The sequence below is a fragment of the Rhinoderma darwinii genome, chromosome 3, assembly GCF_050947455.1.
Source record: "Rhinoderma darwinii isolate aRhiDar2 chromosome 3, aRhiDar2.hap1, whole genome shotgun sequence".
In the NCBI taxonomy this organism is placed as follows: domain Eukaryota; kingdom Metazoa; phylum Chordata; class Amphibia; order Anura; family Rhinodermatidae; genus Rhinoderma; species Rhinoderma darwinii.
In genome coordinates this window covers 31,330,253-31,356,332 of record NC_134689.1, presented here as the reverse complement: position 1 = coordinate 31,356,332, position 26,080 = coordinate 31,330,253, and the positions used below count along the sequence as shown (strand labels likewise).

The 26,080-nt window shown below is 41.2% G+C and overlaps 1 protein-coding gene across 6 annotated transcripts in view; it reads left to right on the top strand.

The window, feature by feature from the left end:
* The window catches only part of PCDH1 (protocadherin 1), a 184,871-nt gene that overhangs the window by 148,449 nt on the left and 10,342 nt on the right, over window positions 1–26,080 (top strand). For 3 of the 6 annotated variants that reach the window (XM_075856207.1, XM_075856205.1, XM_075856206.1), the window contains exon 5: window positions 15,507–15,584. The exons of 1 other annotated variant lie outside the window; for it this stretch is intronic. In XM_075856207.1, coding sequence (XP_075712322.1) covers window positions 15,507–15,584 — 78 coding nt within the window. Of the gene's footprint in view, window positions 1–15,506; window positions 15,585–23,734; window positions 23,868–26,080 lie in introns of all 6 variants that reach the window. 2 more of the 6 variants (XM_075856209.1, XM_075856210.1) reach the window with 2 other exon arrangements.

Genomic DNA, 26,080 nt, shown 5'->3' with positions numbered 1-26,080 from the left:
ATAGCTCCTTCTCATAGGAGCAATCGAGCGCCGATCAACTGTCTTGTTGATCGGCGCTCGCTGCACCAGCCGATTATCGGCAGGTGTAATAGGGCCTACCCCCACTAATCTTTCATGTTGCTGGACGACTATGGTCCAATTGTATGTACATTATTGTGAAGGTTGCAGACACAAAGGTGTGTTTTATCAAATCGGTGTCTTACTTTATAGCTGTTTTGCAATGAGTAGTTTGTTGTCGTATGTTTTTTTAACCAATTTGTTGCCCAGAGAGATTAACATACTTTAAGTTGGTGGTCAGAAAGATGAGCGTTGTCATATCAACATGCTTTTCGAAAAAAGCCTACCCAGTCTGCTGAAATATTTCATCGTGGCCATCACATCTGGGACCACACTACAACAGTTATACTTGAGCCCCTTTCAAAGCTGCAGTGATTCAATCATCCTTGGCCCAGGTCAAGTGTGGGCTTAAGGAAGAAGTATAATTAAGATCCCGTGAGATTTTTGTAAATTTGCAGTGCTACAAATACACAATTGCAGACTTTAAGGTATCTTATACTATATGGTGCCTAGAGACACACTAGTATATTTAACCCTTTAGTTGTCCCCAAAAATTATTTTCGTTTTAGAAAACATTTTTCAGCAACTCCTTTCTTAAAGGAAACTATTTTATTTGTCTATTTATAATTGTTCTCTGCTATTTTTCCCTCTTTGGCGTTACATCCTGTTACTTTTACCACTTAATCTTTGCTTTGCAGCAGTAGCTATTTCTGGCCTCACAAAAATCTCCACCTGCCTCCTCCTTTCTTGCTAAATCTTCTAATAATAAACTTGTTGTTCTTCTCTCTGCACACACCGCTCATGCGTGTACTTATTCTCTTGCGCTGTCTTGTTTTCATAGACTTAGCACCACATGATTTGAAAGTATTTACGGAAGAGAATTGGTGGATTAGTCTGTCCTTCTAAGTGTGATTGGGTAGCAGTGGCGGGCGAGGTGGGGGACGACGACCCAAAAGAGTGATGCCCTAAGAAGTGGTAGAGATCAGTGTGGCAGGTACTGAAGAGGATCAAGCCATTGCGAACAGAAGAGGATTATGGGATTAGTAATATCCCAGCAGTATCGGGCACCGGTTGGCCACTCATAAATCTACTGTGCCTGCTGCATTTGATCAGTGTCAGGTCTGGTATAGTCAAGCACGAGATTGCAGACTGGTTGAATATTATACATGAAAACACATAACACAATTAGAGTCAAATACAGTTATGTTAAAGCAACTCATTTTGGAGGTTTAACCACATTTCCTAAAATTGGAGCATATGTTTCTTTAAATCAATCTGCTGGTGTTGAGTCATATAGGATGGTAAAGTTGTGTTTTTTTGTGTTTTTTTTTTTTTTTTTATCTAGACAGATCTGACTCTTCACATGTGAAAATTCACAGATCTTACCTTCCATAGAAGATACCCTTCAGTTGAAGATCATCTTCTTTTTTTTTTTAACACATAGAACACCAATCTTTTTATACAATGTTTGAAAGGAGTGATTAGCAGTGTATATATTGATTCTTACAAGAGCTATAGAAAAAGACCATTAAAACTTACAAATATGAACATGGATTTTAAAGCCTGAAATACCAATGCGGCTATTATAGGGCTACACTCAACTGTGCGTTTTAAAGGCCACTACACTGTTGGAAGTAATTTTAGATTTTTTTATATTTATGCAAATATGTTATGTGCTTTTAAGCAACTTTTAAATAAGTTTTTACCTTTTGTTATATATATATATATATATAACATTTATTATTACTTTTTACATTACAGCCTCGAAGTATCCTGTATACATAGAATCTCTATCGTTCTCTCTCAGCTGATTCTGTCAGTTCAGCTCAACTGACGGCTCGACAGAGCGTGTCTTGTGTGTCTGACACACAGGATACAGCTAACTTCAATCACATCAAAGTTCATAACTTCGATGTGATCCATATTAGCTGGATCCTGTGTATCAGAGACACGATTGACCCGCGCCAGGTCAGGTGAGTTGAACTGGCCGAATCAGCTGTGAGAGAACGATACGGATTCCATACTTAGAAGCTATAACGTAAAAATAAAAAAAATAATAGATTTATTTAAAACTTGCTTAAATACACACAACACATTTACTTAATTAAAAAAATATATATTTGCCTCCAAAGGTGAACATAGCCTTTAAAGATATCATTATGAAGTTAGTAGAAGATAGTAAGCATTAGCCAGACTTAAAAAAAAAAAAAAAAAAAACCTGCAGCTGCACTCGATTTGATGGCGTATTAGCAGTGGTGTAGCTATAGTGGTCGCATCAGTTGTGACCGGGCCCCCGTTGCCATACAGCATGCTGATTTAAATACATTTTCTGTGCCGCAAAGTCGGCACTTCCTGGTTAGTCACATGGTACTTAGTGTACCATGTGACTGTGAGGGGCGTTCCAGCCAGCGTGGAAGAGCAGGTGCGGAGGACTCAAGGTGAGCTGCAGAGTCTCTGTGTTGTGTTGTCATGTAATGTGTTATGTTGTATTGTGTTGTCTGTGTATGCGGTGGAGAGGGGGGGCCAGTTAAACTACAGCCCCCCCCTCCTCTCTCCACTGCAAACTGCACAATATTGTACAATACAACACAATACATTACAAACTGTGGGTCACGTCCCCCTGAGGGCATTATACTGAATGGGGGGCTGCTGGGGGCATTGTACTGTGTGGGGAGCTGATATGGAGGGGCATTATACTGTATTGTGAGCTGATATGGGGGCATTATACTGTATGGAGGCTGATATGTTGGCATTATACTGTATGGGGAGCTCATATGGGGGCATTATACTGTATTGGGGCAGCTATGTAGGGCATTATACTGTGGGGGCTTATATGGGGAGCATTATACGGTATGGGGGCTTATATGGGGAGCATTAAACGGTATGGGGCAGTTATGGGGGACATTCTACTGTATGGGGCAGCTATGGGAGCATTATACTGCGTGGGGGCATTATACTATGGTGACTCTTGGGCATAGGCGCGTGCAGGTGTCTGGTGGTGTTGGGGAAGGGTTGGGGGCCCAAGCTGAATTCTTGGACCCGGGCTCATGAGCCTTTAGCTACACCCCTGAGTACTAGAAATTCTCCTACTTTTAGATAAGCGTGCATCTCTTCATTCTACTCATCAGCCATTTCCAAATTAGTGATTTGCAGCAAGGAAGTTGTTAAACTAAAGCTCCCTCGCATCTCACTACTTGATCAACAATTTGAATTGGTAAAAGTACGGAATAGTTTTGATCTGTCATAACAAATTATTGAAAGCGCTCCTTTATGGTGATGCAGTTAGAGCTCATTGGTGATTTCATGATGACTACAGTATTACCTACAAATGTCCAATTTAAACCTTAAACTTAAACCACCTATAATGGGATTACTATTAAAAGCCCAAATAGACATTAGAAGACGTTAACCTAATGAAAGGGAAACTGTCACGTCAAACATGCAGTCTGATCTGTGGGCAGCAAGTTAGAGAGCAGGAGGAGCTAAGCATATTGATATATAGTTGTGCTAAAAAAAAAAATATTTGTAATTTATTGGCTTAATTCCCTGCGAACTCCAGTCCATTAGGCCCTCCTTCAACTATTGGTGGCTATTTCTGAATTTACACTAATGCTGTCAATCAGTGGTTGAGACCGCCCACTAGACTCGATCTCAAATTGAGCCAGGATTTAAATGAATAAATTACAAATTGTCGTGAATCTTTTTGCACTAAACTATTAATCTGTTCAGCTCCTCCTGATCTATAAAATGCTGATTGCAGATAAGACATCGTGTTCAACCTGTTGGGTTCCTTTTTAACTAATTTGAAGGAACAGTCTTTATGTTTATGGGTGCCATCAGACACCCTGACATGACTGGTCAATCACTAATGTTTCCACCAAGGTAGTCCGGAGGTGAATGGGGGTGCTTCTCACTACTCACTGTGTGGACATGGAAGTCCATATTTAGATGATCCAAGGTTGCATGGTGTCAGAACATCTGACCATGTAATGCCTATTAATAGGTGGAAAATATTATACTTCTACCAGGTTTGATACCATAAGCCTTGTTACTACATTGGTCTAGCCAAATCCAGATAGTTATTTTTTATTTTTTTGTAGAAAAGGCCTACATGTCTCTAACATGGTCTTCTCTGAAAGGTGAAAGATCTCCAAACGTGCAATGAACTAGTGATATATTATAGTTAAATACTACCAGCCTGAATATTATTCCGATTAAGTAGCTATTAAGGTCCAACTTGTTTTGTCTATAAATTGACTTCTTTCCTTTTCACTAATTTACTGGTGACTACAAGCAACATACATAGTTCTGATTAAGCTCTCATGTTTTACCTGCTTGATTTATGTACAAGATATATAAAAATATTTCTGTAAACGTTAAAGAAATACTGACTACTGTGTTAAATTGGCCCCGAATCCTGTAAGTGTCAGATTGTATCGTCAGACATTTATTGCTAGTTTATGGGGTACCAGAGTCCGGTATTATTTCTACACTAGTACTACCTTAGTTTATGGTTGACCACATTGTGGAATTGGCTTCCCAAGACACCTCCTTTTGGTCTTTAGCATTACTTAGTAGGAACTGTTGGACGGCTCCAATAAATGTTTTTTGTACGTTTTCAAATTTTTTTGGCTACATCAGAAGGATATTGTTCACATCACGTATATTAATTACGTTTATCATGTACGTCGGGAAAGCTCGTGATGTATATGCTAAATGTGTCCATAGGGCTCCATTGTCAGATGGAGGCCAAAAGAGTCCCTTTGGCCTCCATCTGGCCGGTATACGTTGGTGTACCATGAAAAAAGGTATGTCATTATTCCATACCACTGTCCAGTATAATAACATAAACTTTATTTTAACATAGTAGTCTGAGTGACATCTGTCACAGCCTACGTTTAACGTATATGCTGGGAGATTTTCCCGGCATATACGTCAAATGTAGGCCAAAAAAAGTGATGTGAACCTAGACTGTTGGATAGCAAAAACGGTATCCAATGGGAAACTTAGAAACCTATGGGTATATCCATGGGCCAGCTGTATCCCAAAGAGTGTTTGTTTGGCTTACGTTTGGCAGGTAAACGTTTTGATACTAGTATTTTAGGCTGTAGCTTCAGAAAAACATACACTACAGTATGTTTTTTGTTTTGTTTTTTACATTACGTCAACGGAAGACATATAAAGCTGAGCATACATTCTTTTCTCATACAGTATTCCTCAACTGCACAGCACAAGTGTTCTGAAAGGGGTTCCATATTAAGGGATTGCCTCTTAAATTGGAACCCTCGTGGAGCATATGGTTATAGTCCATAATTGGTGTAGCTGAAGAGACTGATATATTTTATTAAGGAGTTAATGCTCTCCGTTGTCTTCCATTCTACACGAGGCTATCATGTTACTCATGGCCGATTTACCACTGATGATTACCTCTAATGCCCTTGTGCCTGTTTGTTAGTACCATCATTGGCCTGGCATTTAAAGTATTGAATGGAATTGAGCGAATTTAAAGTTTTTCCTAGTTTTCAACCTTTGATTCATTATATCATCATCAAAACATAGATTATGCCTGTTCATGCATTCAACCCCCTTTTTCTAAAGACTTGCAAAACCATAGCAATGAAAGCAGTCTATTGTATATAAACTTAAAACAGTATTTTTCATTTTTTGTAATACATTTTTGTTTCCGGACGATGCGTTTCCCCAGGTTGATGATCGGTGAGTGCACTGCTGTTGCTTTACCTTTTTCTTCCAGTGTTTTCCCTCCCACTCCCTAATTGGCACAGAGATGAATGGATAAACATTGTTGTCCTCCACTGCCCCATCACCCTTTTCCTCCGTCTTTCCGACGCTCTAATTGGCACAGAGATGAACCGGACGACTCTGGTTGAGCATTTCATTTCTATCCCCCTTGATTCTTTCTTTACCTTGTTATATTAATTTTTTTTCCTTTGCCTTCATTTGTGCCAGGCTATGCTTTGATTCAGCCTCTTCCTTTCTTTTGACACATACTGCTTCCAGCCCTTGCCTTCAATTGTTAGATTTACCGTAGGATTAAACGAATGAATTTATTGAAGCTTTGTCCAGCTTCAACTTTTTCCCTTTTCTAATTCTCATATTGACTTTCTATGCAAGCGTGTGCATATGGTACTGTATATACAGATGTAGCATAGCGGAGATTGTCATTTTGCACAACTCATATCATATATTGCGGTATGTGTTTTTTACCATATGTCGTCGGGAAAACCTACATACTACACGCAATTAAATATTCAGTTCTGCTACATTTTTATGTTTTTGTGTACATATATGTATTGTAAAGTTATTGCTGCAATTGAAAGAAAATTGCATGTACACCACCATTCATGTAAAGATGCATTGAGCCTGGCACAGTGAGGACAAAATCATGACAAAAGGACAATCTTTTGGCATCTGACAGGCCCTTTAGGGTCTTTGGACATGTCTGGGCTCTGATTTTATTTTTGTTCTTTAGCAGCACTCTTGTCCTTGGGCTTTGTCTGGTACTCCATCTCATACCCATTCTCTTAAATAGTGATGAGCTGCAATGCCAGACACCGTTCATAGGCAAGAGTGGCATTGTTTCTGGTGGGGAAAAACTGACCCTATTGTTCTAATCCCAAACAAGCCCTTTAATACAATACAAAAATTCAATTGAAAGGAGGTCATGATCCTGACTTTTGACCCTCCCTGATCACCCGCCTCCGATTCAGTCTAAATCACTTATTGCCTTCATCTAATAGGCAGTGTTACATTTCGGTGTTTCTTCTCCCTTGCTGCATTCTCTCCATCCTGCTACTTCTCTAATCCCCTTCTTTCTCCCATTTCCAATCCGCTTTCTCTCCATCCTGTGCACCCCCACCTCCTCTCTGTATTTGTGTCCCCTTTGATTAGGTGGAGACAGCTAGGATATTCAGAGGGTTTAATTAAATGATAACAGCCTGAGGCTCCCTCCCTTCCGGATGATAACACAGGCCTTTATCGTACACACGCTCTCAATCCCTTCTCTGCCTCTTTCCCGCTTTCTCCTTTCATGTGTAATTTTTAATTATGTTTTATAATCTCAATTGCAAAATAGCCTTAAAACAAAACGCCACCCTTTTCTTCCCCCGTGTCACTTCTGGCTGTTTCCACTGTTTGTTAGGGTGTATATTGTGTGTATGTGTGTGGTCGCTTTTTATAAATCCAGGAACAAAAAACACTTTATCCTGTGGTATTTTTTTTTTTTTTTTACATCTTTAATGAAAATATTCTACATTAAAATGAGACATTTTTGTTTTCTTTGGATAGTAATTGTAATGTATAGGGATAATATGTAAATTACGAACAGTGATTGATGGCTTCTTTCACACCTAGGAGGGCTCCCAGGCTGCCTAAAGGCCCTTTTACACTAGCCAATAATCGGGGACCGAGTGCACTTTCGAATGCTTGTGCCGATCATTGGCCCGTGCAACATGCCCACTAATTAGCCGACAAACTAGCAAACGCTTGTTTGTTGGGTAATCTGATCTATTATGCGGGCATTAAGAGCGCCAATCAATAACTGCATGACGATTGAGCTGATGTTCGGCCCCATACATTTTTCATCTCGTCGACGACTCATTCCCTATTTGCACAGGGAAGTAGTGCTGCCGACAAGTGACCATATTTTTGGGCTGCATAAAATGCATTCACAGGGCAATAATCAGGAACGATAGTCAGTTACGAGCACTTGTTCAGCCGAATATCTGCCTGTGAAAAAAGGTCCAAAAACCATTGGTTTTTGGCAGCACATTTCCCCATGTATACAGGTATGTGCTGCCAACAATAATTAAACCTATGTGCCTAAACGATCGCACTAAGACATATAGTACCGATGATTGCTCCATGTAAGTCTGCCTGTACAAATACCGGTTGTTCTGCGATTTGCATGCCGCCGAGAATAGTGCGGCAAAAACCACGTGGTTCATTGTGGTTCTGTGGAAAGTACAAACGTAGCACATGGTTTCAACTTGCAGCGAAACTTTGTGCGGTTTTTGCCGTGCAGTTCTTGGCCGCACAGCACTTACCGCGACACAACTGGTACGTGTATGAGCAGCCTAAATGGAGATAAACGAGCGTCTACTGACTTGCTATATTCTAGATTGGCACTTGCTACAGGCGGAATATCTGCCCGTGTAAAAGTACCCAAGTCTAAAAAAAAAACAGGGCTGGAAGGTTTTATGACATCACACTTAGGACAATGATGTAATCACAACAAACAGAAAAATCTATACAAAACCACATTGAGTGACCATGGTCTTATAGTTACGCCTGTTTATCAGATGTTAAAGGAACACTCTGGGCAAAAGTCATACTGTTTAGTGCCAGTCCTGAGGGGGGCGTTGCATGGCACAGTAAGTATAAACATCAGTAATAAACATCAGTGTCAGCACCGTGTGATTAACAGGTCTGGTTATGCCACGGTCCTGTGCTGGGATATAAGTGCATACAGACTGCAACAGTGTAAACAATATTCACAGGCGTGTGCGTTTTTTTTTGCTGCTTTTTTAAAAGAAACTGTAACACGCATGCACGTACTTGCAAATAAGGGATTGTATCTGCATGTGCCTGGCAAACCGGTAGTCCTCACGTTGATGATTTCTTTCCCTGTATGCACAACTTGGAAGCCATTTTGTCTTGTCCTAGCTTTTGTGTCCCAAAAAAATATTTCTACCCTTCTTGAGCAACTCCATAAATGTGGTGAATAGTAAATGTTTAATTAAACCAGCAGAGCTTTACAAAGCAGATGGGAATTCCACCTCCTTACATAGAAGTGAATAAAATCGGGAATAGTATTCTAACCTCATGTGTTTAATTTAACGGCAGCAGCCCCTTCGGGTAGTGTCGTAATGTGGGAAATATGGCACAATTGTGAACGTGTGAAGAAAAGCCAGGTTGTGACATTGTCGTACATCTGTGATCATCCGGATTAACTTAAACAGTGCGGCCTCCTTCAACAGTCATTTATCAGTGTTAATGTGGAGCTTCCAGGGCAACTCTCTGACACGCAAAGCAAGCATTGAGACACATGGCTGCAGGACAGAGCGGCTCCGCTGACGCTCCTGCACTGTAGGCCCACAGCGAGAAGATGTTGACACTTCAGAGTAGAAGCCATTTTCTCTGTACTGTAACGTAATGTTTCCTGCTGGCAACTCTTACACATTACTCTAGAGTACAAATGTTTGTCTTTTTAGGTAATTGTCAACTCTACTTACAACATTCTTGTAGATTCTGTACTGGCGTTATAGATTACATTGCAAATTTTCAATATCGTCCTATGCAGTGTAGTACACCCTTGTAGGCCTTTTAAAGAAGTTGTCCGATCAGGACAAGCCCTTATTAGAGCATATGGATGTGATAGAGGGGGTCCCTTGCTTGGGACCCCCACTGAGCCAGAGCAGAGTCACCCATCCATGTTTTACATGGACACACATTTAATGGAATTGCTGCAATTTCCCCCAGAGAGAACAGCGAATAGTCAGGTTTTTCAGAAGCTGGACCTGCAGCGATCGGGCTGCCTTTATTTTCAGAATAGATTGTCATGGTGAGTCAATCCCAGTAAAGTAGTTCTATACAATATTGCACTTAATCACAGCTCTGCACAGTTTAGTATAAACTCACGTAGTCACAATTTTAGTATTCATTCATGTTGTGCTAGTGTTCTAGTCCTATGTTGTGTAATTATAGGTTATAGCCCTTTTCTGGTGTAGTATCACTTGCGTCTGTGTCTGTGGAATTGGGTGTACTCTTTTAGTCCTATACATTGTAGTATGGAATATTGTAATCCAATGCATTGTAGTTGGAAATCACGTAAGCAGCTATGTAGTCTTGCAGTATAGTATGGAGTCATATACTGTCCGTTCTGAACAGTGTAGCATGCGGTCACATTTCATGCAGTCATATGGTCCTATGCAGCGTGGCATGCAGCCACGTAGTCCTATGCAGCGTGGTATGCAGCCACGTAGTCCTATGCAGCGTGGTATGCAGCCACATAGTCCTATGCCGCCATGTGGCCCTATGCAGCGTGGTATGCAGCCACATAGCCCTTTGCAGTGTGGCATGCAGCCCTTTTCAGCGTGTCTTGCAGCCACGTAGCCCTTTTCAGCGTGCCTTGCAGCCACGTAGCCCTATGCAGCGGGGCATGCAGCCACGTAGCCCTATGCAGCGGGGCATGCAGCCACGTAGCCCTATGCAGCGGGGCATGCAGCCACGTAGCCCTATGCAGCGGGGCATGCAGCCACGTAGCCCTATGCAGCGGGGCATGCAGCCACGTAGCCCTATGCAGCGGGGCATGCAGCCACGTAGCCCTATGCAGCGGGGCATGCAGCCACGTAGCCCTATGCAGCGGGGCATGCAGCCACGTAGCCCTATGCAGCGGGGCATGCAGCCACGTAGCCCTATGCAGCGGGGCATGCAGCCACGTAGCCCTATGCAGCGGGGCATGCAGCCACGTAGCCCTATGCCACACAGCCCTATGCAGCGGGGCATGCAGCCACGCAGCCCTATGCAGCGGGGCATGCAGCCACGTAGCCCCACTAATAAATTGAAGGTTTTTTTAATAGGCCACTTAAAAGCAACCATCTCTGGACTTATGTTGTCTCTATTCTTTCCTAACCTGTCCTTGGTCCCCTAAACATGTGGTGAGACAGAATTCTTTCCCACAAGACAGGTGAGGGATAGAGCAGGTGGTTTTCTTGGGCCCTTGCCGACATGCTGCATATTATTAAGAGTAAATTACTGTGGCATTGCCGATAATTTCGGGAGAATTACTGTCAATTGGAAGCTGTTAATTCTGTTGGTACTTTATCACCATCTTACCATATGCTTAATAAAATAAACTTCCAGTAAAACAAAATGCAATATTCAGTGCAAGCTTAGCAGTTCTATTTTATTATGCCAGAGAGACACTTGCTTGTATTAATCTTTGGTTAATGTGTCTTCAATAAGCAGGATCCTCACTTTGAAATTCTTAAGAAAACACATTCTGTGACATGTTTTCAAATATGTCAAATGGGAGATCTGATGTAGGTACAAAACGGGCCCTCTAAAGGCACCTGATAGGCAGACAGTCTCTTGGTAAACACATATTTAGGGTAACCCTAGTCTTTATCCTTTTTTTAGAACATAATAATTTGTAGTTCACTTTGTACATGCAAATGTCCACCAGAGGGCACTCTAATTGAATTTTAGCAAGAGCTTTCAGCATCCTTGCTGTGGGACTGCTGCAAAGTCAGAGAGCAGACAGACTGATAAAACAATAAATGCAGGCAAGGGACATTCTGTACACAATTTATAATCAAACCAATTTGGTTCCATTTCTCTTCATATTACCTTGTGCTCTGTACTCTCAATAGAACCCACTTTACTCTATTTTAGTGGGATATATGCATTGTAATGCCCTTATTTTTATTTATTTTTCAATAATGTGCCCCTTATAGTTTATTTTCTAGTGTTGTGATACATGGCTATGTGCACCATGACTATTTTGCAGTTGTAAGATTTAGTATACTTCCATCTCTTGTACATCCATAAGCATTTTAGAGAACAGTTGCTTGAATTTGCCCCTTTCATACTTTTATGGGCAAGATATGTCTACAGCTGGCCATTAACACTATATGGTACAATATGTTAATTTCCAAGAAGTCCATTTCCTTCAGAGCATCATCTTCAGGTTGTAAAGTTCAACCCCAATTAGCGGCATATTGCTCAAGAATGGAGGCACTCAGCCATCTAATGCTACTAATACATAATTTAAGAGCCATGTAATAGCTTCTCACATTTAGGTTTTAGAACCATAATGAAAAATCCCATGTAATACTGTTGGCCCTCACTCAATGCTTTACACCTATGAAAAAAGAAAAAAAATTGGCGGACCTCCATGTATTATTATCCAAGTAACCCATCCAGTGTTAATATCCCATTGCCACCAGATCCATTACAAATGTCGTTTTTTTTTTTTGTTTTTTTTCATAGTAAAGGGTTAAGAGTATCCCTATAAAGGCAAGGTTTAGCACTGGCCTGTAATTGCTCGGAGCTTGGCTTGATCCCATCAGTACTGCCCGTCCTACCACTGAAGATATTTTGTGGACGGGTTAATGATGGTGAATTTCCCTGGTCACCCCGCTAACAGCACATATACGCTCTGCATCTCATCATATTGAGCCCCGGTAATTACACATTCACGGCCGCCTTCAATCTCCCGGCAGGGTCTCCAGAGGAACTCGGCTGCACACTGAATTCTGTCTCTCTCCATCTTTCTTTAAACTCATCTATTCTCCTCCTGACTTGTCTTATAATATCATTCTTATGCGCCTCCTCTTACCCAATCTCTCATCTGTCGGTCTTTTTTGATTTTGTGTCAGCATGTCTATTCCTATAATCTCTCTCCCCTTTTTATGATTTGGCTCTTTCATTTGCTTGAAAGGAAAATTTCAAGAAATTGAATGTTCAAGCCTCGATGAATCCACTGCATTAAATTGCAGTAAGAAATCTAAATATCATCATCTTCGGCCCACGACGTCTTGTGGGTTTGGGTGCTGGTTCTGCTCCATTGTGTGAGTCAGCGTTCCCAAATACCTGGCACCCACCGATTGTCCGTGTGCAGAAGCTGCACTGGAATAGACATTTAGCCTTTTAGATTAATGACGATAAAATCAATATCTTGTGTTGGCAGCCGAGTTGATGGCTCTTATGGCAGCCTGTGATGGCCTTGTAAGTTCTCGAGAATGGGGTAACTGTTAATGCGCATTGATAGCAAACAGCACAGCACATGATCTCTGCCAATAGCTCGCTCACAATTTCTTGATGCCAGAATACCACAACTGGCAGCAACGCAATCGCTGCAGGCTGATCTGCTATCTGATACCCCCAGGAGACCCTCTTCTGAACATGTTCATGACATTTCCTTATAGACAAAATAACAGCCACGAAGTGGATAATGGCATTTCTTTGACAAATTTAATTAGAGCCTTAAGTATTTTTCTGGGAACTGCTTTACTGTAAAGGCAACAGTTGAATTGATTTGCTATACTTGATTAAAGATTGTAAGCTCCTATGGCCAATTTTTTGCCCTTGTTCAGAAATTATCTAAATCAATACTCGGGAGTAACCTACCTATGTCTCAGATTGTCTTATGGATATACATAGACTGGTATACAGGGATGGTCTTAGGTTGGTTCCCTTGCAGTATCTTCTATGGATGACCATCCCTTATGGTGTACCATATAGTGCCCAAAAAAATACAATCATATAGTGCCCAAATAATACAATCCTATAGTGCCTAAAGAACATTGCCCTATCAATAAAATCATTATAGCATATACAACAATAGCATTGCCTCCATCAGTAGTGACAGGCACTCACTCCTAAGCCTGGCCCTTCTGGTATTCTACCATTCCTTTTATTTATTTGACAAATACTAGAGCATGTTGGGTATTGTAGTTCATATTGCACACAGTTGCAGCCTTCTTGTTGCAAATTTTAATTGTATGGGGGATGTAGGCGACAGACTTGCATTCTTATTTTCTCTCGCCCTATATTGTCCTATTCAAATGCCCCCTGATGGTCTATAGTGATGAAAAGGTCTACAACTGAAACTAGGGTTAATTTGCTTAAATGCGTAGTCCAGAATAAGAAAAACATGGGTGCTTTCTTCCATAAACAGCACCACGCCTGTTAATAGGCTGTGTATGATATTGCAGCTCAGCCCTATATACTTAAAGGGGTTTTCCAGGTTCTGACTACTGATAACCTATCCACCGGATAGGTTATCAGTACGTGATCTGTCGGGGTCCGACACCCGGGCCCCGCACAGATCAGCTGCTCCGCTCTGGTGCCTCCGTGCACCAGACGTACATGCCGGAGACAGTTAGCACCGACGACAGAATAGCGGCCGAGCTGCAGTACTGCAGCTCTGCTCCTATTCAAGTTAATAGGAGCGGACCTGGAGTTCTGCAGCACGGCCGCTATGCAATGGTCGGAGCAAACTGCTTCCAGGCTCTGTCCATAGCATTATGTGCCATAACATCCGGTGCCCGCAGGCCGCCGGAGTGGCTTATCGGTGCGTGGTCCGGGTGTCGGACTCGCACCGAAGACACACTGATGACCTATCTGGTGGATAGATCATCAGTTGTCAGAAGCTAGACAACCCCTTTTAAATGGAGCTGAGCTGTAATACCAGACACAGCCTATTGACAGGGGTGGTGCGGTTTTTGGAAGAAAGCAGCCATATTTTTCTAATTCCGTACAAGCCCTTTAAAGTAAGGTTGCAGTGCCAGGGTCATCATTCAACTTTTTAAATGGCCAGCATTTAGTTCTATGAGGTGTAGTGTAGGCCACTACTGAGCCGGCTTATATGCACCCATATTCATTACTTCTTAAGTTGATCTGTTCGCTTTTAAATGCTAATAAAAGTTAATATTTAACCAGTTTCTTTGCTGGATGATAAATAAGTCTGTGGTAGATACAGCTATGGTCACTCTGCTCAGCAGTGTAATGCCAGTTCCTGTGATTTTTATTTTTTTGTATGTTTGGTTTATAGAAGTTTTTTTTTGGCAAATTGGTTTCAACACTTTACTGATTCAGAGGAAAAAATAGCTGTTTATACATTAAGGGCCTGTCTCACAAAATCAAACCCATTTTAAAATTAAGTCGGCTTCTTCCACCCCCGGTGATCAGCTGGTATTGGCAGGAGGTATATACGTTTCTCGGCACACATGTAGCATTACATTGTAGTCATTCCAATAAATGTCTGTACATTTAATGCATGGACGCCCTGTGTCTGCCGGATTGTCCCTCTATTCTGGCACACAGAGGATGGTCCAAAGCCGGGGATCCCCCATTATTACGGCCAAAAGGGGCTTGGTTCTGAGATCGCTTTAAAGGCGTTGCATAACAATAGAAAAAATGCACAACTCTTGTCATATGGCTGTACCTGGTATTGCAGCCCAGTCTCCTTCACATGCCCGGAGCTGAGCTGCAATACCAGACAACGCCCACAGACCAGCATGGCACTGTTTTGAGGATAAAACAGAAGACCCCTATTCTAATGTCCTAGAACCCCTTTGTCTCCTTCAGTATTCAGTAGACATTGTATTTATATGTAATGTGTGTTACAATAGCTCCAATTTACAGTTTATAGAACACTTCCTTCCCCCAAAACAAGTCATCCTTACCATAGGCCAGACAGGAAGCTGAGATCTGGGGCACTATTCTTTATTTTATTTTTTATATATCCCTTCAGTGGAAAGTTGCTTTAACTGTATTCGAGCCATCAGAACTACCATGGAAGGAATGAGGTGATCACCAAAAAATTTCATTCTCCGGCTGACAAATTAGTTTCTCTACTGTCAAAATGATTTTCCTCACCCTAAGTCACAGGTGACCACCTTTTTCCCTTCATGTCATTTCTGCAGACACAGGGACAGCTAATGCAGTCCTCCAGCAGAACGACCCTGCAAACAGCTGCATAGATCTCAACTTCCTTTACTCCTGTAAGTATGATCTGGTGTATATAAGGGAGACTTGAACCCCAGTCAAACCTTAATGTTTCTGTTTACTTGTCCTTTTATATGATATGACGTCATACTGTACATAGGTGCATCTGACACTTGACATCTTATGTTTTTCTCTACATTTTGGCATATCACTTACATGACGCTACGAGAAGAGCATTTCTCCATTGCTGTTGGATCACCAGAGAGACTTGCATTCCAATACCACGGCAAAGACACTCATATATTGTTACAATATTCTGTCATGTGCTGGTTTTGCTAAACAATTGTCATTTCGTGAAGAAATCGGCTTATACTTGTATTCCCTATGAAATAACAATGTCCCTCTTTTATTACTCTTGGAAATGTATGAATATATTGACAACTGGACGCTACCATTTTGCTTTTCAATGAGACTTGTTCCTACACAGTCTGACACAGTCTAATTAGTGCTGACAATGTCAGACATCAAGTAATACACCCGATTTGTAAGGGGAATGTTTACACCCAGTTGTCAATTCAGTCATATTCCCAAAAGTTGAAACCGGACATTGTAAATTTATGGGGAGTGCAAGTATTTATTAAAATAGACAGACAGGCAGGAGAGATGACCGGTTTTGTTTAACCTGATACTTTTACTTTTGGACATTTGACGTCCATGTTTGTCGGTCAGAAGAGGGCAGCGTGCAAGCGGGTTTCTGAACTGTATTACAGTTGACACCCTGCTCTAACGGCTATAATCGAAAAAATAAGTACAATCCCAGTAGCTTAACCACTTAGACGCCACAGTCAATATCGACAACATCTAAGCCATTTAGAGAGGAGGGGGGGCCTTCTCTGTCACCCTGTTGTCGTCCTCCATGACGCAATGGTGGGGTGCCAGTGGGTTGTTATGGTAGTTGTGGGCCTTATAAATGCCCCCAGATCTGCCATGTTAGTACTCCTTATTAAAGGGGTTATCCCACCACAAAAACTTGTTTATCTATAGGATAGGTGATAACTGTTTGATCACTGGGGGCCCACTGCTGCGACTCCCGCCGATCAAGAGAACAGGGGCAGAGTACTCTGAATGAACGGAGCGGCGGTCGTGTGCTTCCCCTCCATCCGTTCTCAAAGGAACTGTCGTAAATAGCCGGCTCCCAAAAAAAAAAAAATATATAAAATTGGTACCAATAAAAACTGTAACTTGCCCCCAAAAAACAAGTCCTCGCACACTTACAATGATGGATCAATTTAATAAAAAGTTAAAAGTCCCCGAATATAGCGACACAAAGTAATTATTTTTTAAGTTGTGTTTTTTTTTTTTTTCTTTTTATTCTGTAAAAATATTAAAACATAAATAAAATATATCCATTTGGTTTATAGCACTAACCTGCAGAATACATGTAGCATGTCATTTTTACCATGTGTGATGGTTGTAAAAATCAAGACCCCCAAAAAGAATGGAGGGATTAAATGTGGGTGCATAGACAATAAAGGTAACTAGTAAAATACTGCTGCAGTGAGCTATTCTATTTGTGCACGCTTTAGTCTTTAGGGGGTCACAATGCTAATGTAACTAAACGGGCCCCAGTCTCCCCACTAGTCTTGTTATAGGTGCCGTTCTATAGAGAGTACACTATATACCCAATTGCTTTACTGCGCCTCCCTCAACACACACTGACTCAGAGCTGTACAGTGAGTTCCCCAGAGTTCCCAGCATCACATGTGCAGCTTCATGGAAAATATAATGGCTGATACTTTTCCTCCTCTACCCTGTTATTTCAGCCAGTATAATTGCGTGGGGTCTTCGAAATCCCTATGCTGGAATCAGTAAGCATATAATTATACTGAAGGAATAAGCCTCTGGGGATAAATTGCAAGCCTTCTCTCAGATGGTATCAGATCTATTTCCCCAATCCAATCTACAGATTTTTTTTTTGTTACTTTTTTTTTCTGAACTAAAAAAAAAAAATGTTATGTACATATCCAATAGTCTGGTATACTCCAGACCATGATCGTTTCAAATGATCAGAAACTGTCCACAACCGTACAGGACACCTCGGATGTACAGCACCCAATTTCTCTATAGTGCCACATCTTTTCAGCACATACTCCCTTCATCTATGCTACAGTTTGATCCAACCCCTTACCCTTATTCTATTAGTGTATAAGAAAAAAGTAACTTTGGGGGTGCATAGTAAACGGACGTAAACACCATCTCCGCGTGGGATATGGAAATACAACTAGAAATTATATTATTTTTGGTTACAGAGATGGTTAAAGTCTAGGCGATCCTTGCTCTTGAGATAAACCATTGCTCTATATGGTAAACTCCATCTTCATAATTGCTAAACTACAGCAGCTTGAGACTAGCTACTACAGTACTTTGACTTGGATGGGATGTTCAGTACTTGAAATACAGTTGCTTGGTTTGCAGCAATAGTCTGGTGTTTCTGTACAGGGAATTACCTTAAAGCCCTTGAACGTATATCCTGTCTGATGGAACATCAATGCTCTTCTTTGGCCTTTGGAACATCTCTCACCATAAAGACCTTATGATATTCACGTTTTGAGATGCACATTCATATCTGTCTGGAACTTCCATAGGTATTTGATGGTTTAAGGCAGCTATGGACACCTGTACCTTTGAAAATACATAGCTGTCATTGCAGGCCCATGGTTGATCAACTTTTATTGGAATTGTCTAATTTAGACAACCCCTTCCCCAAATGTGGACATGCAGACAGTTAGCTAGTTGCTGCAGGTTGGGAAGCGGAGTCCCCTTGCAATCCATCTTTAGGATAAGGCACCCTGCATACGGCTGTAGCCGTGTGCACGGTCCGTGATGACTGGCACAGACGGCCGCAGACTGTCACCCACATTTGCGGGCCGTGCTCCCATTATAATTTATAGGCGCACGGTCCATAAAATTAAAAAAATGAGGACATGTCCAATTTTTTTTTATTTTTGTTGTTTCTTCAGCCCACACCTTCCCGTAAATATAGGGAAGGTGTCCGTGGGCCACAGAAATTAATGGATCAGTATTTTGATCCACAATTACGGTTCCGTAATTGCGGATCAAAATTATGTTTGTGTGCATGGGGCATTAAAGCTCTTGCTGCTCTAGGAGAAATTTGAGTTACATGGCTGTGTAGTACTCTGGAGTGGGAGATTCTCTTTGCAGTGGCTCTTTGCTCTGCCTAATAGAAGGTAGAAACCCTATCTTTATGATGATCATGTGCCATAAGAGGATTTATAAACACAGGTTGTCCTAATGGGACAATCCCCTTTTTTTAAAAAAAAAAAAAAAAAAAAAAGCAGTTCTTAAAAACAGCACCACTTTTGTTCTTGAGCTATTTCTAGTATTACAGCTACGCTTCATCCTCTTGAATGAGACGGAGTTGCAATACCAGACCCATCCAAAGGACAAAAGTGTCTCTGTTCCTCCTAAAGGCTACAGACACCTTTGCAATTATTTTTATTGTTTGCTTGCCTAAATGCAAAACTAAGCAGCGATCTAAACAGTCTTAATAAAACCTTTTCCACCATTTTGCTGCTGTAAAGTCTGTGTAACCGTCGCCTAGCTGGTTGTTATGCGGTTTCTGACAAAATCAAGGGGCTAACGTAATCTCTTCTCCCCATTCTTCCCTGTCCTTTCTCCGTGTTACGCCTCATGCACACGACCGTGTGTGCCGTCCGAGTCCCGTCAGTGATCCAAGGAAAGATGGGACATGTTCTATCTTTCCTCGGATCGGAGGCTTGGACCATTTTTCACGGACCCGATTCACCCGCTAAAGTGAATGGTTTCGTGAAGACTATCGGGGGCCACTCGGATGCCGTCAAAAACGGCCCGAGTGGCACAACGGTCGTGTGCATGAGGCATTAGAGAGAGCAGCAGGAAGGGGAAGGAGATTCTACATGTCAAATAAGATTAGAGAGAGGATGCGTGAAAGTGTTCAGGGAGGGCAGATCACACAGGCTGCACTGAAATCAGAGTACAGATAGTAAGGAGAGCAGTGGGAGGGAGGGGGAATCACACTCTCCCGAGCATCAGTCTCTGTATCGGCACAGGGGATATTTTCTCATCAGTTGTACAAGAAGAAAGCGGTACATGAATAAGGCTGTGCTGATACATGGGAGCTAGTGAAGGCAGCATCCTGGACACACAGAACTCACATCCAGGATATATTACTTGTAGGAATACGTTTACATGAGAAAAGTCTGATGCTAGTGGCAGGTTGTAAACTAAATTTTAGGGGATCTATAAATAAATGAAGGAATGAAGATTGCAGCCAGAAACTTAGTGCAAATTTCTTAACTCTTGCCATTGACATATGTGAAAAAACAATTCTCAATGTCAGAGGGGTCTATAGTCTTTAAAGAGGCTCTGTCACCAGATTTTGCAACCCCTATCTCCTATTGCAGCAGATAGGCGCTGCAATGTAGATTACAGTAACGTTTTTATTTTTGAAAAACAAGCATTTTTGGCCAAGTTATGACCATTTTTGTATTTATGCAAATGATTCTTGCTAAAGTCCAACTGGGCGTGTATTATGTGTGTTACATCTGGGCGTGTTTACTTCTTTTACTAGCTGGGCGTTCTGACGAGAAGTATCATCCACTTCTCTTCAGAACACCCAGCTTCTGGCAGTGCAGACACACAGCGTGTTCTCGAGAGATCACGCTGTGTCGTCACTCACTTCCTGCCCCAGGTCCTGCATCGTGTCGGACGAGCGAGGACACATCGGCACCAGAGGCTACAGTTGATTCTGCAGCAGCATCGGCGTTTGCAGGGAAGTCTATGTAGCTACTTACCTGCAAACGCTGATGCCGCTGCAGAATCAACTGTAGCCTCTGGTGCCGATGTGGCCGACACGATGCAGGACCTGGGGCAGGAAGTGAGTGACGTCACAGCGTGATCTCTCGAACACGCTGTGTGTCTGCACTGCCAGAAGCTGGGTGTTAACGAACAGAAGTGGATGATGCTGATTCGTCAGCATCATACACTCCCATTCCTAACGCCCAGCTAGTAAAAGAAGTAAACACGCCCGATGTGTACACACAATACACGCCCAGTTGTACTTTTACTGTAAACACGCCCAGTTGTACTTTTGCAAGCCTCATTTGCATAAATACAAAAATGGTCATAACTTGGCCAAAAATGCTCGTTTTTTAAAAATAAAAACGTTACTGTAATCTACATTGCAGCGCCTATCTGCTGCAATAGCAGATAGGGGTTGCAAAATCTGGTGACAGAGCCTCTTTAACTGAATTTCCTTTTAGGTTTGAAATATAGCATTCATTACGATTTGGTTCTCCTGGTTATCTCTAGTAATGTAGGTGGCAAGTACGTTGACATACACTTCATTACAGCTTGCTATGATATCACAGTACAGTATATACAAATCTGTGTCTGAATTGTGGTAGAATATACGGGTATCCTCAAACATGGGCCTAGCTGTTCAGCCTCTTTTATTTATTTATTTTTATTTTTTTTTGTGCCTCTTTTTGTTTTTTACATTGGTAATTTTTGGTATACTTGGATGCTCGTTAAGCATGCATTTGTATTCTTATAGCGCAAAGGACAAATCTGCAAGAGCAATGGGATCCTAGCGCAGTCTAATGACATGTTGACCACAGCTCTAGCCATAATAAAGCTCGCTGTGAGAATCTTGTGTGAAGGCTCTACTAGTTAGAAATATTTTCTCCAATTGGTGGTTGTTTTTTTGGATTTTCTTATTCCATAGATTCTATCCCTTTACCCAAAATAAAGCTATTCTAGACTTTTTTTTTATTTTTAAATTGCTCCACGCTTCTGCGCCTCATTTGCATGCCTGTTTCCATATTCCCCTTGGCTCCTGCTATGCTTCATGCTACGCCTAGCTTTTCTCCTTTGGGCCTCCACTTGTAATTTTAGATTATCCAAGAATATGTGAAATTCCTGCATTGTTGCCAGTGGCGATTACAGCATCAAATCTAGCCAAATGGTCCAGCAAGCTTCTGATAAATTATATTTTCCCCTTGTTTTAGCATGTTGAGTGTTTAGCTTTGAAAATGCAGTGTGTGTCTAATGCAGAAATGGTGCTACAGATAAATAGCCATGAAATTGGAATGCTGTAATTGCATTTGTGACCATTGCATTAACAGCTTGGGATTTTTGTTATTTGAATGACGTAAACGTGATGGCTTTCGGATACAGGACAGGCATTCGCTGTCATGCCAGTGGTTTTGGCATTGCAGCCAAAATTAAACCAACCATGGAATAAACATAGAGAACCCCATGTTACCTAATTTTAAAAATGTGTTCGATATGTAGATAGATGAGAGCAGAATAGATAGCGACATGAAAGGAAAAACTATGGTGTTACGGAGCTCTACATTAAAGAGGACCTGTCCCCTCTCCTGACATGGTGTCTGCTTTAGAAAATAATTGTATTCTCCATGAAATAACAGTTACTCCAGAAATTGGAACTCTGCATTGTGCCGTTCCTCTTACTCCTCCAAGAAATTTCTGAATACTGGGTGTTACCAGTGGTATTTGGGTGTGTCTCTACATAGTTTGACGCTATCCAATCAGTGCTGACAGTGAGATTGTATAGGGACACACCCCTTTGACTAGAGGAATGGTAACACCCAGTTGTCAAATGCAGAGCCCTTACAGAATATGTTCCAGAATTATTTCATAAGGAGTACAAGTATTTATTAAAATAGACACGTCAGAGGTGTCGGATCCTCTTTAAATGGTTGTTCACAAGCATGGTACATAGTTGATGATCTTTGCCAAGTACTCATCCAATTCTATAGGTTTTTAAATTGGTCACTTCACTTTTTTGTTCATAAGAGGTGGAACAAGACACAAAAACACAACGGTAGAGGAGCATCGTCTAAAATTGGGTTGTATCAATAAAATCTACATTAGGTCCTTAGGGCGCGTTTATATTCACTATAAATAGAATTTCACCACTGATTTTTTAGGTGATTTGGGAATGATAGGCTTCTATCAAACAATTAGGGGTTTTTCCTTGTGGGAGTAGGAAGATTTTTAACAGTGTAGAATGTGGAGCCCAGGAACTAATTATTAAACAATTACATAAAAAAAGGGTTTTCCGCGTGGGCGGCGTCAGGTTAATAACCGTGTAGACCCGGAGCTTCATTCTGTTACACCATGTAACATTGAACATTAGCTGTCATGTAATATTACCAATATGATCTATTGAAAGCCATAAACCTTAGTTTATATTGCACATTAAACATCCTGTCCATAAACTTCTAGGACGGGGAATTACTCATCTATAGCAATAATTTTCCACCAGTGACTACCCGTTCAATTACGCCAAGTTGTCATATTAAGCATACCACTGATACGACTAGTTAGTCTTTTTAAAATCTACTCTGGGTACTAGGCCTTGTTCATACACCACATTAATGACACTTTTTTTTCACTTGCATTGTTTAGATAAAGCAGGAATGGATCGTAGAAATGGGAGAAGGAAAATTAGATATTCAATGTTCCCACGGGACCGATTTCATGTGAATTTACACCGAAATCCGCGTGAAAATCATGTGAAACCCGCCTCCCATTGATTTCAATGGGAAATCCACGTGTCTGCATAGACATTGGAGAAATTTTTGCGTGGAAAGAGGGTGGAATTCTACATGCGCATTAGCCACATTAATTAGGGCTCATCCACGTGCACAGCTGCCACACCTCAAATTGCAAATCCTCCAGTAAATACAGGTCAGATTTGCCTAAGGAAAATCTGACCCGTGTGAACATAGCCTTATACTTCTCCTGTCTTTGGGATCTTTTGCTGCTTTTCCTAAAAGAAGAACAAGGGCAAGCAGCATTACATATGCAGCTCCTAGTTTTTTTAATTAATAGGTACCGGGGTTGAACATAAAATTAAATAGGTACTATCTTTAAGTGAACAAAAGTATTTTAGCAACTAAAAAAGGTAAGAGGGCACTGGAATGTGGACAATGTTACTAGTGTAGTTTTATACTATAGACAATGGGTAGGCTTAGGTACGAATTCTGTATTTAAAAGTAGACGTAGCGGATATGTGAGAAACAATGTGTGTGTGATGTACCTTCTCTCCTCTGTCTCACTGGCCGACCTCTCTCTCTCTCTCTCTTTATCTCTCTCTTATACATGCGCACTGCCACAGGGAAGAGCGGTGAAAATTTCGATAGTCCGCTAACCCGGGATGTGCCAAGATTAGGCTGCGGTCTGCCTCATTATAAGGTTCTAAAGTCTGCAGGGCAGGCGACTCTGCAACCCGCGATGTAGAAAGGACTCTGGTAAATGACCTCCTGATCTACTCACGTTACATTGTTTTAGTGAAGACAGGGGTGTGCAGTCTTTTGTGTTAGTCCGCATGTTCCAGGTGGGTTTGGGCCCCCACATCACTTGAGGAGCTGAATGGGAAGATGAACACTAACAGAGCACATTCACATGAGTAATAGTGTACACATTGTAGTATTGTCACCAATATTAGATCATGCTGTCATTTCAGAACTTGATGATTGTATGCCTCTGCACTATAAAAAAATGTTAAGGACCAGCAAAAAGTACAGATGATGTACTTAAAGTGCTCAATCATATTCATAACTTATTTTTTGGGCGGGGCGAGAAGCAGCAGTTGGGTTTATTATGGTCACTCTGCCATTAGACTACCCAAACAAAGGTTTACATTAAATTTTAATTCCTTTTCCTTGACATGCAATTTAATCCTATCATTGAAAATGTTTTTGATTTGGATACAATGACCTTGAACCCTTGTGGTGCCACATTCGGGCGAACCCTTGCTCAGATTATATTCCTCCACTTCTCTACAGGCAACATAGTGTTGGCTAACAGTTGAGGTTCTTGATGTCCTTCTCGGTCAAAAAGGATGGATAGGGAGGAAGGTAAATCAACCCTTTAAAAGCCTGTTCAAGGAATGGGGATGATGCTCATAATAACTAATGAGCAAGTGGAAATTCATTTTGATTGTTGCTATGGCATGTCCATCTCCTTTATGTACACCCATGTCTGCTAGGTATTCTGTCTATTTTTAATTTTATTTCATATTCGTTATTGTCTGATAATATAAAGACGAAGTACAAAGGAATACAAAAAGATTAACAATGTATTTAAGAGTTGTCGGAGGGCATAGTTAATCTGTACACCGTAGCCCCCTTTCCTATTGTGCTAGTTTTTTTTATTCTGTTGGTAAACGCTTGCAGTGATCTGAGATTCCATTTACCATGACATATTGTGATCAATGACCATTTTCTCACCTCAACTCCGATTTTTCTGGCTATCGGATCACTACAGGGCATTAGTATTTAGGTCTGTATTCCAAGGACACCCATTTCCTTTACAGTGTGTTAAATCAGTATTACCATTTCAATTTCTGTGTGCAGAGTTCAGGTCAAGGTTAACCTTGACTGTAAGGCTTTCCTGATAATATTTCACATATTAACCGTTAACGTATTTAGGAGAACAATATCCTTGTGTATGTGTGATACAGTAAGAATTATGTTCATCATTTTATACTGGGCTCATCGGTTTCATAGGAAACCAATTCAGCTGGTTGTTGAACTGAGAGGAAACCCGAGTACTAGGAGTTAGAAAGCCAAATGAACATGGCGAGAACATACCTACTCTATATAGCTGCTGCATTGGTTGGATTGAACACTTCCAAGTTCCTTCATATGTGATCCCCGTCTTTTATCTTTTTTTTTTTCCATTCTCATCGGACCTTTTGCTCTGCATTACCTCTTCCCTACTTCAAAAAGTCCCTCGTAATCCACCCGTTTAAAACACACACATCAATGTTCATCACTCTCCTAACTATTGACGGGAGATAGATTACTCATCTCTTCCAGCCACCATCTGTACCCACATAGTAAATTACCCAACCTTGTAGATTATAAATCTGGGAAGGGCATCTCCTATTCATGAAGTGCAAATGCTAAAAACATAAAATATAAGGATAAAATAAGTGAAATATCTGTCATTTTATGATATTCTGCATCTGAATACTTTATCACTGTTCGACTGGAGCAAGCTATAACCCTTGCAGTGACTATAGTTGCAATTTGTATCCCTGTTGTGCATTACCCTGTGGAGGTTTATTTTATTGTGGTTTTATTTTAATGTCTTTTTATGTTCTAATATCTTTTATGTTCTTATTGTAAAACCTCATCCTGTAAAAGCATTCGGAGCATCTTGCATGGAATTTTTTTTTTTTTTTGTTGCTAAATATGCTTTTTGTATCTAAAGATCTCTGTATTCTATGTATAACCTCGTCGCTGCCTAGAGAGTCTGGGGATGCATGGTGGAGATGTGGAAAGAGGAGGGGTAGTAGGAGGGAGAGATGGGACTCTTAATAGCCCAGGAGAAGGGATGCACCAGCTGTCAAACAGACCGAGGCAAATGCATAGTGAACCTTAAGGGTCCCCAAATCGTCAGGTTTATTGTTCAGCAAGAATAGTAATTAAATGTTTTGTTTTGACATTTTGATGGG